This window comes from Scyliorhinus canicula, chromosome 2 (assembly GCF_902713615.1).
Source record: "Scyliorhinus canicula chromosome 2, sScyCan1.1, whole genome shotgun sequence".
Classification (NCBI taxonomy): domain Eukaryota; kingdom Metazoa; phylum Chordata; class Chondrichthyes; order Carcharhiniformes; family Scyliorhinidae; genus Scyliorhinus; species Scyliorhinus canicula.
The window spans coordinates 164,519,941-164,537,754 of NC_052147.1; the positions used below are offsets into that span (position 1 = coordinate 164,519,941).

General features: G+C 46.5%; 1 protein-coding gene across 11 annotated transcripts in view; it reads right to left on the reverse strand.

The window, feature by feature from the left end:
• The window catches only part of LOC119960968 (protein unc-80 homolog), a 475,408-nt gene extending 461,553 nt beyond the window's left edge, over positions 1–13,855 (reverse strand). For all 11 annotated transcript variants that reach the window (XM_038788541.1, XM_038788566.1, XM_038788560.1 and 8 more), the window contains exon 1: positions 13,459–13,855. In XM_038788541.1, coding sequence (XP_038644469.1) covers positions 13,459–13,550 — 92 coding nt within the window. In that variant the 5' untranslated portion in view covers positions 13,551–13,855. The remainder of the gene's footprint in view (positions 1–13,458) is intronic.
• Positions 13,856–17,814: the final 3,959 nt, after the last annotated feature.

Consider the following 17,814-nt stretch of genomic DNA (forward strand, 5'->3'; position numbering starts at 1 on the left):
TGCAGCCACATATGCATACTTCACACATCATCCCAGCTAGCAAGGAGAGCGCACCAAGGTTCATGGACGCCGAGCTTGAGACATTGCTGAACGCTATGAAGGAGAGGTGGGTGACACTGTACCCTGGCCTAGGAAGGAGGCTGCCATCCACCACCGTTCACCGTGCTGGGCGCAGGTGGAAGAGGCCAGCAACGGCATGAACAACACCATCCGGACCGGCCAGCAATGCAGGAACAAATAAAGGAAATAACCTCCTCGGGGCGCCAGGGTGAGGAGGCAGCACTGTGCCCCGGCACCAACCCCGTAACCCATACACCTGTAACTCCACCCTCCATCCCCCCCCCCTCGCCCCCCCCCCCCCCCCCCCCCCCCCCCCGCCCCAGGAGGGCAGCCGTACTCCCAGCCTGCAACACATGCCAGCACCCATATCGGCCGCCATGGCCAGATGACCTGGCCACAGAAGCCACCAGCTACCCATCCCCTGGGCTGCATGTGTCGGACTGTCTAACACTGTGCATTATCTGTTTTTTACCCCAGCAGGAGAAGGCCACCTATAACCACCAGGAGGGAGAAAAGACTGGAGGGGGACCACCAGATCCTGCGGCCCGTCACCGCGCCAGAGCAGAGGGCCCTGGACATGGTAGGTGGGCCCGAGGAAGGGCAGTTGCGAGGATGGAGATCGTCGTCGGGTGAGGAAGTGAGATCCCACAAAGTTGCAGTTCCCCGTGTCTCCCCCCCCCACCCCCAACGCTACCCTCACCCACGCTCTACAGTCCCCCACCACCTCCACTCCCCCCACATTCTAATCATTGGTCCTGTTTTGTGTCTTGCAGGAGCTGCTGGTGATAGAGTGGGTCCTTCTGCTGTCCCCTGCCCCCAGCCACTGCCAGAGCCCCAGGTGCCAAGCAGAGATCAGGACACAAACACGGACAAGAGTATCAACCCGAAATGCAGGACACACCGTAGCTCGAGTTTGATGATGACTCTGATTTCTTGTCATGGCAGTCTCCAATACCCTCGACCATTCCAGAGACACTCACCTCGTTTGGGTATGTTAGTGACGAGGCTCCTGAGGCACTATGTGGTGCGCTTCACGCACATGCTCCTGGAAAGCAGATAGAGGTAGGAACTCCCGAGGGGGCAGACAGTCAGAGGGCAGCCGACCCCAGGGACTAGCTGCCGTCCAGTTGGGCTTCTGGAACAGACAGTCCTGTCAATTGTCGAGAAGCAGTTGCTGAGCTAGGGACTAAATGAGGGCTTGTTGGTGAGCATCTACACCTGCAAGCGCAGGTGGAGGAGTCCAACTGAGAATGTGAAGCATGGGTTAATAGCTAGAACAATCCAGAATTAATGGTACACATTAGTGGAAAGTTACTAATAAGGGAGTTATTATTGAATTTGTGAGCCGACTCATGACAGTAAGCCAAATAGCCTTGAGAAACAAGGAAGATGGCTGGATGACGGAATATGAAATGTGGGAGCCATTGATAAAGTGGCTGAACACCTGTTGTTTTGCTAAAATTGCTATATGCTTCTGTGCCAATAGATAACCTCAATGTCTGTAAAATCATGTATTGAAAATATGGCAATAACAAGTTTATCATGTATTAGGTCTTTGGTAAAAACAAGCTATAATTTGTAATGGGGGCAAGCCTAAGTGAATGTAAGGGACAGCCCCTTAAAAAAATATATAAAGATAGGATGTTTTGGGCAAAACTTTGGCACTCTCCCACAGGTGTTTCTTTGGAATACCTAGAGGGCTGCCCAATAAAGAATATTCTAAAGTACGAACGTGTTCGAGACTGTTTCCTCCGGACTGGTAGATAAGTGAATTAAAGAGACATTCACACAACCATGTGCAGGAGTAGGTGGTGGTACCGGCCATGTGTGTTATTGAGGCCAACACCGCACGGGTGGCTTCCACGATGTAAGGCGAGGGTTTCGGCCATGGACCAGCTAATCCAAGGCCTGGGGCAATCTGTGCAGGCGGTGGGCGAGGCCCAGGACAGAGCGGCTCTCTCATAGGCGGCCATGTACCAAAGCTACCTGATCATTGCAGTGCACTCGTGCCTGAGCATGTCCCAGTCATAGCGGGCCATGGCTGAGAGGGTCAGAGACATTGGCCAGGCACTGGCCGACGTAGCACAGACATAGAGGGAGGTGGCCCAGTCCCAGAGGGAGAACATAACTGGCAGAGGTTTAGCACAGTGGGCAAAGACCTGTAATGCAGAACAAGACCAACAGCATGGGTTCAATTCCCGTTCCAGCCTCCCCCAACAGGCGCCGGAATGTGGCGGCTAGGGACTTTTCACAGTAACTCCATTGAAGCCTACTTGTGGCAATAAGCGATTATTATTGGGGCAGCACGGTAGCATTGTGGTTAGCACAATTGCTTCACAGCTCCAGGGTCCCAGGTTCAATTCCGGCTTGGGTCACTGTCTGCACATCCTCCCCGTGTGGGCGTGGGTTTCCTCTGGGTGCTCCGGTTTCCTCCCACAGTCCAAAGATGTGCAGGTTAGGTGGATTGGCCATGATAAACTGCCCTTAGTGTCCAAAATTGCCCTTAGTGTTGGGTGGGGTTACTGGGTTATGGGGATAGGTTGGAGGTGTTGACCTTGGGTAGGGTGCTTTTTCCAAGAGCCGGTGCAGACTCGATAGGCCAAATGGCCTCCTTCTGCACTGTGAATTCTGTGATAATCTATGATAACAACTAGGAGCAGGAGTAGGCTATCTGGCCCTTCGAGCCTGCTCCACCATTCAATGAAATCATGGCTGATCTTTTGTGGACTCAGCTCCACTTTTCTCCACGAACACCATAACCCTTAATCACTTTATTCTTCAAAAAACTATCTATCTTTATCTTGAAAACATTCAATGAAGGAACCTCAGCTGCTCCACTGGGCAGGGAATTCCATAGATTCACAACCCTTTGGGTGAAGAAGTTCCTGCTGTGCTCAGTCCTAAATCTACTTCCCCTTATTTTGAGGCTATGCCCCCTAATTTTGCTTTCACCCACCAGTGGAATCAACCTCCCTGCATCTATCCTATCTATTCCCTTCATAATTTTATATATATCTATAAGATCCCCCCCCCCCCCCCCCCCCGCATCCTTCTATATTCCGAGTACAGTCGCAGTCCACCCAACCACTCCCCGTAATCCAACCCCCTCAACTCTGGGAGTAACCTAGTGAATCTCCTCTGCACACCCTCCAGCACCAGTATGTCCTTTCTCAGGTAAGGAGACCAAAACTGAACACAATACTCCAGGTGTGGCCTCACTAACACCTTATACAATTGCAACATAACCTCCCTAGTCTTAAAGTCCATCCCTCTAGCAATGAAGGACAAAACTCCATTCGCCTTCTTCATCACCTGTTGCATCTGTAAACCAACTTTTTGCGACTCATGCACTAGCACACCCAGGTCTCTCTGCACAGCAGCATGTTTTAATATTTTATCATTTAGATAATAATCCCTTTTGTTCTTATTCCAACTAAAATGGGTAACCTCACATTTGTTAACATTGTATTCCATCTGCCAGACCCTAGCCCATTCACTTAACCTATCCAAATCCCTCTGAAGATTTCCAGTATCCTCTGCATTTTTTCCTTTTCCACTCATTTTAGTTTCGTCTGCAAACTTGGACACATTGCACCTGGTCCCCAACTCCAAATCATCTGTGTAAATTGTGAACAATTGTGGGCCTAACACTGATCCCTGAGGGACACCACTAGCTACTGATTGCCAACCAGAGAAACACCCATTTATCCCCACTCTTTGCTTTCTATTAATTTAACCAATCCTCTATCCATGCCAATACTTTACCCTTAATGCCATGCATCTTTATCTTATGCAGCAACCTTTTGTGTGGCACCTTGTCAAAAGTTTTCTGGAAATCCAAATATACCACATCTATTGGCTCCCCATTATCACTGGTAATGTCCTCAAAAAATTCCACTAAATTAGTTAGACACAACTTGCCCTTTATGAACCCATGCTGCATCTGCCCAATGGGACAATTTCCATCCAGGTGCCTCGCTATTTCTCACTTGATAATAGATTCCAGCATCTTCCCCACTACCGAAGTTAAGTTAACTGGCCTATAGTTACCTGCGTTCTGCCTACCTCCATTTTTGAACAGTGGTGTCACGTTTGCTATTTTCCAATGCGCCGGGATCACCCCAGAGGCTAGTGAATTTTGGTAAATTATCACGGGTGGATTTGCAATTTCCCCAACCATCTCTTTTAGTACCCTGGATGGGGGAAAGGAGAGGCAGGACATTCTGTACCTTTTGGGCTGGAAGAAGACCCTCCATCGAGGTGACCAATCCTGCGTGGGAGGAGGTGACAATGCTGGTAAGTGCCAGCTCCCTCTACAAGAAGATGAGCATTCAGTGCAGGAAGAAGATGAATGACCTCTCCGTTCAACCAGGGTAAGTCACTCTCATTTGACACCATTCACCCACTCACACACGCATCACACATCCACTGGGAGAAAATTCACTGCCACCTCACAAAGCCCCACAACTCGGGGGCATGGTAGCACAGTGAATAGCATTGCAGCTTCACAGCGCCAGGGTCCCAGGTTAGATTACATGCTGGGTCACTGTCTGTGCGGAGTCTGCACGTTCTCTCCATGTCTGCGTGGGTTTCCTCCCACAGTCCAAAGACGTGAGAGGTTAGGTGCTTTGGCCATCCTAAATTGTCCTTAATATCCAAAAAGGTTAAGAGGGGTTATTGGGTTACAGGGATAGGGTGGAAGTGAGAGTTTAAGTGGTTTGGCGCAGACTCGATGGGCCGAATGGCCTCCTTAGGCACTGTATGTTCTATGTAACTCATCCTCCCACACATTTCCTCATCTCCCCTGCAGCCTCTCTCCTTAGCACATCCCTCCTCCCATTCATCAACCACCCATGCCAGGCATTCTTACCATCACGCGGCGTGTTTACACTATTCCCATGTCTCCTTTCAGGACCACGTGGCTCACAATAAAAAAAGAGAGAACTCAGCTGGGCTGTCCGAGCTGGAAATTCTCTCAACTTTCAAGGAGAGAGCCCTCCAGCTTACTGGAGAGGAAGAGGACCGCCCCTGCACTGAGGGTAAGGTGGACATAAGAGAAAGAATTGAGGATCCACAAAACAACATCCAACTGGCCAGACTCATATGAGTTCTCACTCTCCACTCCGTAATCCCCTGCCATGCACTAATGCCATCAGTGGAGCAGCTCAGTCCATCTACAAGTATGGATTTGGAGACCAGCCAGGAGAGCAGTTCCGATGAATTTTCAGACTTCCTCATGGAAAAAGCATCACAGGTGTCATCCCCATCCTCCGCCAGTGCGGAAACCTATGCCTTGGTGGGAATTATTAGCAGACAAGCTTTTGGGTCACTAGCTGGTGAGTACCTCATTTCTGATGATTCACAGCAGACAAAGGTATGTATGTTCCAGGGATGTGGCACTAAGAGGACTGCTGGAGACCAGAACCTAGCTGAGCCCCAGTCAGACAGCTTGCCTCTGGATTCGGCCATCCCTCAGCTGCTGGAGCTACAAAGGCAAAGTCAAGGATATCAGGAAGGGATTTCAGATTCATGCCTTGGAGTGCAAGGCCGACTGGAAGAGTCCCATTGCCTTCTGCCCAAGGAGAATGCGCTGACACTCCAAGGCAACAAGGCCAACACTTCAAGACCGCAGAGGAGACTTTGGTGTAGAACATTCACTTCATGGCAGGCTATGTTCACTGCATAGTTCAAACCACACATACACAGTCTGCAAGCAGGCTGGAGCCCTCTAGTTCTAGGCCTTTCAGAGGTTGCCAGCCAAGGTCATCTCAGACAACAGGGCATGTCAGACACAGATCACCTCAACCTCATCTGTGGACCCTGGGAATACAACAAGATACAGGGGTAGGAACATAGTGAGGTTATAGTTGCACAGTGTGAGCATGGGTGTGGTTAGCCACCTATACATAGTACCTCCCTGTTATCATTTGATTGCTTTGTAACCTGCTGCATGCACAGCGATGTCCACCTAACACCTATCCCAGGTTCGATTCCTGGAGTGAGTCACTCTCTGTGCTCCAGTTTCCTCCCACAGTCCAAAGATGTGCAGGTTAGGTGGATTGGCCATGCTAAATCACCCTTTGTGTCCAAAACGGTGAGGTGGGGTTGCTGGGTTACCAGGATGGGGTGGAGGTGTGGGCTTAGGTAGGGGGCTCTTTCCAAGGCCGCGCAGACTCGATGAGCCGAATGGCCTCCTTCTGCACTGTAAATTCTATGATTCTATAAAAGCTGGATGATAACAAAAGGCCCCACCTCCATCTCGCATCTGTGAGGATGTCAGCTAACTGGTTGACGTTCCCTCACACTAACCAGGGTAACTCTGGCAACAAGGATCCCTCTCCCGCAATAGTCAAGCCCACAACTCAACACAGTCATTTGGGAAAGTCTGATTTCAGCACAAGATCATCAGGAACACCCCTAACTAAGGTGGTTTCTGCATCAGGAGAGATGACTCTGTCTGCATATTATTGCCCTGATATTACCCTGGTTGAGAGTTGAAAAACTGCCTTCAGCCAGACAAGAATAAAACATTCCAAGTCACTCTTTGAGGGCCAATGCTCTGTCCTCACTATAAGTCATTATCATCCTCCTGCATTGTCAGGATCATAGAAACAGTATTCTTCCCATGACAGGACCAAATTCATGGTTGGGTTTGCACTGCCAACCAATCAGTGAGGAAGGGCCATCCCCCCTGATGGACCTTCCGTGCCCTAGTCCTGGTCATCCATGAAGCAGAGTGCTATCAGGGTATTCCGATCTCTCCTCTCCATTCGGGCCTTGCCATCACCTGATGGCTTTCTTCTGCCTCCTTCATACCCAGGTATTCCCCCTCAACACCCTTCTTATCAGAGGAGATGTGCTGCACATTCATCTCTTCCTTTGCCAGCTCCTCACCCCATTACAGAGCCAGGTTGTAGAGGGCGTGGCACACAACACCAATGCGCGAAACCCTCTCAGGGCTATATTGGAGGGCTCCATCTGATCAGTCCAGGCACCGGAACTGCATTTTAAGCATCCCAATCATCCCATTCAACCAACGCATGATTAGCAGCATGAGCCCCATTATAACTGGTCTCTGCTACACTAGCCTCTGCACAGGGATCCAGCCACATCCCGAGGGGTACCCCTTGTCCCCAAGGAGCCAACCCCTGTAGTCGAAGATCTCCCTCAAATACCTTCCAAGATCTGGGAGCGGCCAAGGATGTAACTGTCGTATACGTTCCACGGGAACCAAGCACGCAGGATGCGCTTGGAATGATCACAGATGATCTGAACATCCAAGGAGTGGAAGCCCTTGCAGTTCATGAAGAGGATTCCTTGAAGTGTGTACTCAATAGCTCGCTGCACTTGTGGGAATCCAGATATCTAGGTGAACTTCATGGCTCTCATGTCCAGGCTATCCTGGTCCACTTAAGATTTATGTAGTCTATTGTTTATTTTGCCGTTGCTGTAAACCCAAAAATGCCTCAATAAAATGTTTATTAAAAAAAAAGAAATGTGAAAGTGTTAAAACTGTGAAAATGCTTCAATAAAATATTTTCTATAAAATTGATGTAGCGAACTCCACTCCATTACAACCTGCCACTCTTGCCAAGGCCATACATGAGCCTCTCCCTACTCAGTATGACGGATGTCCACTTCAGAGACCCTCTCAGATCCTCAGATCTCATGAAAGGTGAATGCATTAGGCCCATGGGTTAACTAAACAGCCCCATAATCTCTCGGCAAGTGGTAATCTCTCGGCAAGTGGGGGGGGAAGAGATGGCCTGTGAGGACACCACTGAAGCAACACAGGTTGAAACCTTTGGCCCTTATCTCAGATGCAGTACATCTGCTCTCCCTCTCAGAGAAAAAGGAGAAAGTTATTACCAAATCCATCATGCTTCATTCTTAGTAGCAATGGCAATAGGTCACGTACACACTACTGCTGGACTGTTTTGGCAAACTAGGTGAGAAAAAAAAACCTTAGGAAAGAAATCTCTCCCTCCCCAGCTGACAAAAGTGCAGCACGGTAGCACAGCTCCAGGGTCCCAGGTTCAATTCCCGGCTTGGGTTACTCTATCTGCAGAGTCTGCACATTCTCCCCGTGACTGCGTGGGTTTCCTCCGGGTGCTCTGGTTTCCTCCCACAGTCCAAAGATGTGCTGGTTAGGTGGATTGGCCTGCCTAAATTGCCCTTAGTGTCCAAAAGTCCCCTTAGTGTTGGGTGGGGTTACTGGGTTATGGGGATAGGGTGGAGGAGTGGGGTTGGGTTGGGTGCTCTTTCCAAGAGCTGGTGCAGCCTCGATGGGCCGAATGGCCTGCTTCTACACTGTAAATTCTATGAAAAGCACCTGCAAGTGAGATCCTTTCTTTGCTGGGTAAGCATTTTCATTTTAAATATTAAAGTTAATTTGCAGTTAAATGTGCCATTATTACAACAGGTGCAAAACCAAAGACAAAATTAAAAGAATCACCGCCAGTACAAATATCACATTTTCAGAACATCCGTTGGGTTTCTATCTCCCCTTAAGGTTTTCCAAATAATCACTGAAAATATAAGTGTTTGTTTCATCCCAAACTTCAACACATCATTCTTAATCAATGGCCAAAGGCTTTCTGCATCAAGAGTAAATGAAAACTACAAATTTGTTTTTATTTTTCTTGCACAATTACCCAATAATCAATTTACTAATTATTATGCATCCCATAATTTATACTTCAGTATTCTTATGCTTTGGTAGCATCCCTATCTCTGAGCCAAAAGCTCTGGGCTGGAATCAAACTCCAGGGCCTGATAGCCACAGAAGGTGTGTTCATAACATGGCCAAACAGGTTGATTATAACACCTATGGTAATATGAGTTGGAAACCCTACTTGTCAGACTGGACCTGCCGAACGCAATAGCAAACAACTACTGTACTTTGTCAAGTGTCACCATGGGCCAAAACATGGAAGACAGGAGTCATCGATGCACCCTTAGGGCACTGCATAAAATAGCCAGTAAATACCAAGATTCAAACAACTTTCAAGCCCATGGGTTCAAAAATGCTTAAGTGATGAACTGCAAAGGTAAACTATCTGCATTCCTGGACTTATATAAAGGAAGCCCGATTGAAAAGTATTGATTCTATTCACATTTTTCAAAACATCAAAGTCCAAAGATGTGCAGGTTAGGTAGACTGGCTGTGCTAAATTGCATCTCAGTGTCCAAAGATGTGTGCAAGTTAGGCTAAAGGATTATTGGGACAGGGCAGGGGAGTGCGCTTGGTGGATTGTTCTTTCAGAGTGTCGGCGCAGACTCAATGGTCTATGATCTTTACCTAACATTCTCCAAATGCAGTAGCTGTGCTCACATTCTAATCCCCTAAAGTATCTCTTGCACAATTTGTAATTATGCACATCAGGGCTATCAGTAAATTCAAATGATGGAGAATGGCGAATATTTACAATAGAGGTAACAGGAGACACAATATGAGGGCGAGCAAATAGTAGATTTTTTAATTGTAACTTTAGTGATGCAACCATGCTACATCTTAAACGCAGCAAAAAAAAGCGGCAAAATCCAAACTTTCAAAATAATTCTTTACTGTCTCATATTTATGTTCTAACCAAGTGATCGATCACAGAAATCAATATATATCTGCATAAAGCAAGCAAACTAATCAAAGTCACGCTAATATAATAATAATCTTTGTGTAGGCGTACATTAACACTGCAATGAAGTTACTGTGAAAATCCCCTAGTCGCCACATTATGGCGCCTGTCCGGGTACACTGAGGGAGAATTCAGAATGTTCAATTCACCTAACAAGCACGTCTTTCAGGACTTGTGGGAGGAAACCGGAGCACCCGGAGGAAATCGACGCAGACACAGTGAGAACATGCAGGCTCCGCACAGACAGTGACCTAAGCGGGATTCGAACCTGGGATTCTGGTGCTACGAAGCAACAGTGCTAACCACTGTGCTAACTTGCCATTACTTCCAATTTATGAAGATTTGCATTTTGGGTTTTATGATGTTGGTCCCTTAAAACTAAAGTTAGGGGAAGAGAAAAATTATTTTCTGTACATATACATCAGGTTATTATTTCCCTTTATGTTGGCATTTGGTTTGTGGTAAATGGTTGAGATGTGATATTCAGAGTAAAATTGATCTCTACGCTCTACAACTCCAGTGAAAAGTATTTAAAGTCTGAAATTTTGTGATCCTTTTCACATACACATTCACATTCAAAAGTGGTAAAAGGCATACATTCAGTTCCTGCCATCTTGTAATGATGGAAGCAGAATTTTTGGCAGTGCTATTAAATATATGATGGTTATGTTTATGTTGCCTTGGCCAATTGATAGTGGAGATGCTTGCAAGCCATAAGAGTCTAGAATTAGGAATTCACCCATGTTCCCTATCAATCTTGTGCATGTGTAAGGTTTTTAATCAAAGTAAGGTTCAGTTTAAGATTGCCAACTCTGGTTTGGCATGTTGCGAGAGTTTTTGATCATATAACATTTGAAGAAGTGACATTAAATCACACGAAGCCACTCCAAATGCTTCAACACCTGATGTTTGATTGCATGATATTTGTTCATTGCTTGTCAATGTTGAATCATTTATCTTAGTTAAGTATCTCAATATCGCCAAGGCCTGAGTAAAATATTTGACCTTTTGTTTTAGAGTGAGATGAATAACATAATTTTTAAATCATAGAAACAGCACAAAAGAATTAAAGGTTTAAGGAGAGTATGTTTTAATATGAACTATTGCGATGGAGCTTCCCAGCATTAACTGCAACAAAAATGGGAACCTTCGGTTCAATAAAAATATCATTGATATAAGAACTATCTAACGCAAATTTTCATACAATTTATGCATTTTTAAGAATAAAGAATATGTTATGAAACTTAGTTAAATCAAAACAAAACCTAATTCAATTCATTGACTCCTACATCCCATCGCTGGAAGCTAAGATAATTTCTTGCAGAGAAGAACTTGACTTCTGCAATAAAGTGTTGCCAGATGTTGCTCTTCCAACAACTCCAACACTGACAACACTCATTATTATTACTGGGTATAACTAAGATCAACTTCTGTGGTGCACAAATGCATAGTTAAATGCAAAATCTGGAAGTTTGTGCTTCTCTTCTTCCCTATTTATTGCTGTTTCTCACTCGTTCTTTTGTATTTTTTCCATTTTTCACTCCCTAGTTTGTATTTTTCATTTTCATCTCCCTTCTCTAGTTTATACTGCTCTCTCTCTCTACCTCGCCCTCCCCCATTTTGTGTTGCCCTTTCTCAGAGATACCCTGATCCTTCACAGTAACTGTCACAGATGGAATCAACAGAGAAAGGCATGAACTTAATAGGGTAACAGAATCATGAATTAATCACACAAATTACCAATTAAAAATTTAAGCCATCAATAGGAGCTGAGGTTTTAAACAATGTGGTAAATGTTAACTACAGATGAACAAGCTGACTGGCCCTGAGAAATTATTTTTTTTACATGTGGAGTCCCAGTCCCTCAGAAAATAAATTACAATGTTACCCTTTTTATAAATGAAAATAAATATATGTTTAAAGTTTGTGTTTTACCATTCAAGTGTCTCCTTAAGGCACTGTTTATGGCCTAATCGTAATCTTGTTTTCTATACAATAATTTAAATGTATTTCATATTTTCTTATTTTGGCTTCCTGCCTTTTGATCTGCAATCTGAGTGATTGATCTGCCTTCCTGTGGATAACATTTTTGCAGAACAGAACAGGTTCCCTATAAAAGGAGCTGAAATCAAACTGATGTTGGAAATGTGAAAGTGTGCAATCTAGAGCCTCTAAAGTTTTGTGGACAGTTTTTCTTGATGTGATGGCAAGCAATATTCTCTTGTTACTGGCTATAAAATCGGGGTCATTATCCAAAAGGCTAACATGAACTCTCTCTTACTCCAGTTTGTTTTACTGCTCTAACTACCACAACAGTTTGTGCAGCTATCTCCCAACCTCAGTCAGTTTGTGTTTCTCTCCCTCGCTTCCCTAGTTTGTTTCTCTCTCTCTCTGGACTCCATATTCAGTTTCTCCCAGCTTATGCTTCGCTCTCCCTCACTCTCCATTTTGTTTATTTCTCTCTTCTTCACAGTTTGAGTTTCCCTTCTTCCCCATCCCTTTCTTGCTCCTTTGTATTTTTCTTTTTCTCACTCCCTGGTTTGTATCTTTATCCTTCTCCAGTTTACATTGCTCTCTCTCTCTTTATCCTTCTAATAGCTCCTGTTGCCTTTTCTCCCTCACTCACTTAGTTGCTTTGTCAGGACTCAAATATTCCAGAGGTTTTCATGGCCCCAATGGAGTCATCTTGGCTGCCAAGCAATATGTTCAGAACAGTTAATGGGTCAGCAATGGACAAAACCTTTCCCATTTGCTGCCAAATGAGCATCCCCAGTATTTACTGAATGTCAAGCCCTGGTTCACACATCGTGGAGAGTCACCAAGGGACTCCAACAGATCCATAGAAACATAGAAAATAGGAGCAGGAAGAGGCCATTCAGCCCTTCAAGCCTGCTCTGCCATTCATTATGAGCATGCCTGATCATCCAACTCAATAGCCTGACCCCGCCTTCCCCCATATCATTTGATCCCTTTGATCCCAAATGCTATATCTAAATGCTTCTTGATAACATACAATATTTTGGCCTTAACTACTTTCTGTGGTAACAAATTCCACATCTCACTACTCTCTGGGTGATGATATCTCTCCTCATCTCAGTCCTAAATAGACTACTCAAGACGTTGACCCCTGCTTCTGGACATACCCACCATCGGGAACATACCCACCATCGGGAACATTTTTCTTGCATCTACCCTGTCTAGTCCTGTTAGAACTTTATAGGTTTTTAGGAGAACCCCCTCATTCCACTGAACTCCAGCGAATACAATCTCTGCAGAGATTGAGACTCAATCTCTCCTCATACGAGTGTCCTGCCATCTCAGGAATCGGTCTCGTAATCTCTGCATTTACTGATTTATTAATGGACGAAATCTTAATCAACAACCGACTGACTTCCAGAGTTAAAATTAGGCTCAGTCAGTGATGTGAATATTTATTTACGCTACAAGTTATTTGGATCTGGAATATATTTTTTGGAAAGGCTAATTCGATAATATCATTCAAAAATAACATTAAAAAAGGATAGCCCTTTAAAGTTGCTAGCAAGGGCACGATGGGCTGAACGACCCTTCTCTGAGCTGTGATAATCTGGAGTGAAACACCCCCTTGACGACCAGCGCCCGACCCGAGACTCGGCCTGAATGTCGGTCCGGCCCCCGGCCGGTCTAACTCCGGCAGGCCTGTTCGGGGGCTCCGAGCGGGGACGGGGAGGGGGTCTCTGCGGCGGGGCTCTCTTTGCAGTCAGTAGCCGAGGCTGCCCCTCACCTGGTCTGTCTCCAAAGGAAGGTCTGGACGGGGAGAGGGATGCCCCGGCCGCACTCCCGCTCCGCATCCTCGGAGCTCTTACGCTTCACCATCGCCGCTTCCTGCAGTCCCCGGGCGGGCCGGCGCCTCCTTCACCCTGGCTGGGCGGCCGCAAACAGGCCGCTGCTTCTGGCTTCAGCACCTGCAGCAGCGGACAGCGCCCGGGCCGTCAATCACTCAGCTGCATACAGCACTCCAGAGAGAGGCACCCACTGAGATTTACTGAGGAGGTCATCTGCAGCCAGCTTGTTAATGCATCATATTGTGTGCATTGAGACCCCAGAGAGAGGGTTGACAGTATGTAATAAAACGCCACACGTTTGCACAATTGGCCGTTGGCGGATATATTTTTTTTCCAAATGCGTCACATGGTGCGTACCCACCGCGCAGGGATATTAAATACTGTGTTTTTACTTCACAGTGATGGGACACTTGTTACTTCAATATTATTTCTGTTGCAACAGATGTTGTTCTTTTGCAACAACAACCGTGTTTTCCTTTGCGTGACCGTCTTCACAAAGTTGATGGTGGGCAGGGATATTGAAAATAAAGTCACCATAGTCCCAGGTGACTGTAGGCTGTTTTCCCCTTTGAGGAGGAGAGCTACCTGGCAGTGATTTAGCCTGAGGATCACCACAACTCAGGTGGAAGGTGGGGCCCTCATGAATAACCTCTGCCGGTACGGGAACCCATGCTGGTGATCTCACTCTGCAACACAAACCAGCAGTCCAGCCCAATTGAGCTAAACCATCCTCCATGGGGGTGGGAGGGGTAATTATACGGAGTGCACGTTCATATTAAAAAGGCAACCCAGCCAAAAAAAAGGTTGAAACACAACTCTTCAGTTCACATTTAATCGTATTGGATTGGTGGCAGCTCCTGAACATTATTAATATTTAGAATGAAAGAGGGGGATATAAATCACAACGGAGGAATTCCTTCATATAGGCGGTGCGGTAGCATAGTGGTTAGCACAAATGCTTCACAGCTCCAGGGTCCCAGGTTCCATTCCCGGCTTGGGTCACTGTCTGTGCGGAGTCTGCACGTTCTCCCCGTGTCTGCGTGGGTTTCCTCCGGGTGCTCCGGTTTCCTCCCACAGTCCAAAGATGTGCAGGTTAGGTGGATTGGCCATGCTAAATTGTCCTTTGTGTCCAAAATTGCCCTTAGTGTTGAGTGGGGTTACTGGGTTATGGGGATAGGGTGGAGGTATGGACTTGGGTAGGGTGCTCTTTCCAAGAGCCGGTGCAGGCTCGATGGTCCGAATGGCCTCCTTCTGCACTGTAAATTCTATGAAAATTCCCTCAAACTATGATTGGAACTGAAATGGAACAATAACATCACACAACGTGGTTAACATTTAAAGTGGCACAGAAGCACAGTGGATAGCACAAAGGAACTAATGTGATAGTGCATAGCCCACCCAGCACCTATTTGGGTGCGCTTGAACCAAAAAAAATCACCTCAGCGTCAACCAGATACACACTGAGACATGGGGCAAATTGCCTCGGGCAACAACATCTAGAGCCTCAATAACTGTAAATAATTACAAAATATTGAATTCAAAATTGTAACATGGCATCAAATTACTTGCATCTCCTAAAATAGCGAGAGTGTATCAATATGATGAATTTCTAATTTGTGTCCTGACAAGTCATATATTTCACTTATTTTATTCATGATTTCATTAATTTCAATGGTCTTAATCCATTTATCAAGCAGTTGGGAGAACTGTCTCACAAACTAGTCAAGCAACAGCCTGGCATAGTCATACTCATGGAATCATACCTTACAGACAATGTCCTACCACTATCACCATTCTTGGATATGTCCTGTCTCACCAGCAGGACAGACCCAGCAGAGGTGGTGGCACAGTGGTATACAGTCATGAGGGATTTGCCCTGTGAGACCTCAATAATGACTCTGGACCCCGTGAAGTCACATGGTATCAGGTTAATCATGGGTAAGGAAACCTCATGCTGATTGCAACATACCATCCACCATCAACTGATCAATCAGTACTCATCCATGTTGAACACCACTTGGAGGAAGCTGTGAGGTTGGCAAGGGCGCAGAATATACTCTGGATGGGGGACTTCAATGTCCATCACCAACAGTGGCTTGGTAGTCCTATCACAGACTGAGCTGGCCGGGTCCTAAAGGACATAGCTGCTAGACTGGGACTGCAGTAGGTGGTGAGGGAACCAACAAGAGGGAAAAATATACTTGACCTCATCATTCACCAACCTGCCTGCTACAGATGCACCATTGCCATCTACAAGTTTGCTGACAATATGACCATAGTGGGCTGGATCTTGAATAACGACGAGTCAGAAGGCAGGAGGGAGATAGAGAAGCTAGAGGAGTGGTGCAGCGACAACAATCTATCCCTCAATGCCAGAAAATTTAAAGAGCTGGTCATTGACTTCAGGAAGCAAAGTACTGTACACACCCCTGTCAACGGGGCTGAGGTGGAGATGGTTGGCAGTTTCAAATTCCTAGGGGTGCACATCACCAAAAATCTGTCCTGGTCCACCCACATTGACGCTACCACCAAGAAAGCACAACACCGCCTATACGTCCTCAGGAAACTAAGGAAATTTGGTGTGTCCATATTAATTCTTATCAACTTTTACAGATGCATCGTAGAAAGCATCCTATCTGGCTGCATCACAGCCTGGAATGGCAACTGCTCAGCCCAAGACTGCAAGAAACTTCAGCGAGTCGTAACCTCAGCCCAAGACTTTCCTCCAGGCAGCGGGTGGTGTAGATGGAGTCAATGGGTAGCACGGTAACTTAGTGGGTAGCACAGTTGCTTCACAGCTCCAGGGTCCCAGGTTCGATTCCCGGCTTGGTTCACTGTCTGCCTGGAGTCTGCACGTTCTCCCCGTGTGTATGTGGATTTCCTCCGGGTCCAGTCCAGCAGCTATCACACAAACCTGTCTCCCATCCATTCATAGATCATAGAATTTACAGTGCTGAAGGAGGCCATTCAGCCTATTGAGTCTGCACCGGCCCTTGAAAATCAGCACCAAGCCCACACTTCCACCGTAACCCAGTAACCCCACTTAAACTTTTTGGACACTAAGGGCAATTTAACATGGTCAATCCACCTAACCCGCGCATCTTTGGACTATGGGAGGAAACCAAAAATGGCGAAGGTGCATCTGCAGCAGGCAGGTTGGTGAGGATGAGGTCAAGTATTTTTTCCCTCTTGTTGCTTCCCTCACCACCTACTGCAGTCCCAGTCTAGCAGTCCATCACACAAACCTGCCCCCTATCCATTCATAGATCACAGAATTTACACTGCTGAAGGAGGCCATTCGGTCCTTCGAGTCTGCACCGGCCCTTGGAAATTAGCACCCTACCCAAGCCCACAACTCCACCTATTCCCGTAACCCAGTAACCCCACTTAATCTTTTTGGACACTAAGGGCAATTTAACATGGCCAATCCACCTAACCCACGCATCTTTGGACTGTGGGAGGAAGCTGAAATGCCCGGAGGAAACCAATGCACACACGGGGAGAACATGCAGACTCCACACAGACAGTGACCCAAGCCGGGAATTATACCTGGGACCCTGGAGCAGTGAAACAACTGTGCTACCCATTATGCATTGTGCTACCCATTGACTCCATCTACACCTCCCGCTGCCTGGGGAAAGCGGGCAGCATAATCAAAAACCCTCCCACCCGGCTTATTCACTCTTCCAACTTCTTCCATCGGGCAGGAGATGCAAAAGTCTGAGGACACGCACGAACAGACTCAGAAACTACTTCTTCCCCACTGTTACCAGACTCCTGAATGACCCTCTTATGGACTGACCTCATTGTGTATCTTGTGTTGCCCTATTATATATTTTCTTTTATTTCCTTTTCTTTTCATGTACTGAATGTTTTCAGTTGAGCTGCTCGCAGAAAAATATGTTTCATTGTACCTCGGTACACGTGACAATAAACAAAATCCATCCATTCAACCAATCCATTCCATGACAACATCAGTAGAAGTGACCAAGACACAGTCCTTGTGGAGACGAAGTTCCGTCTTCACATTGAGGATACCCTCCATCATGTTGTGTGGCACTACCACGTGCGAAATGGGATAGACTTCGAACAAACCTACCAACTCAAGACTGGGCATACATGAGGCGCTGTGGGCGATCAGCAGCAGCAGAATTGTAATCAACCACAATCTGCAACCTCATGGCCTGGCATATCCCACTCTACTATTGACACCAAGCCAGGTGATCAAACCTGGTTCAATGAAGAATGTAGGAGGGCATGCTAGGTGCAGCACCAGGCATATCGAAAAATGAGGT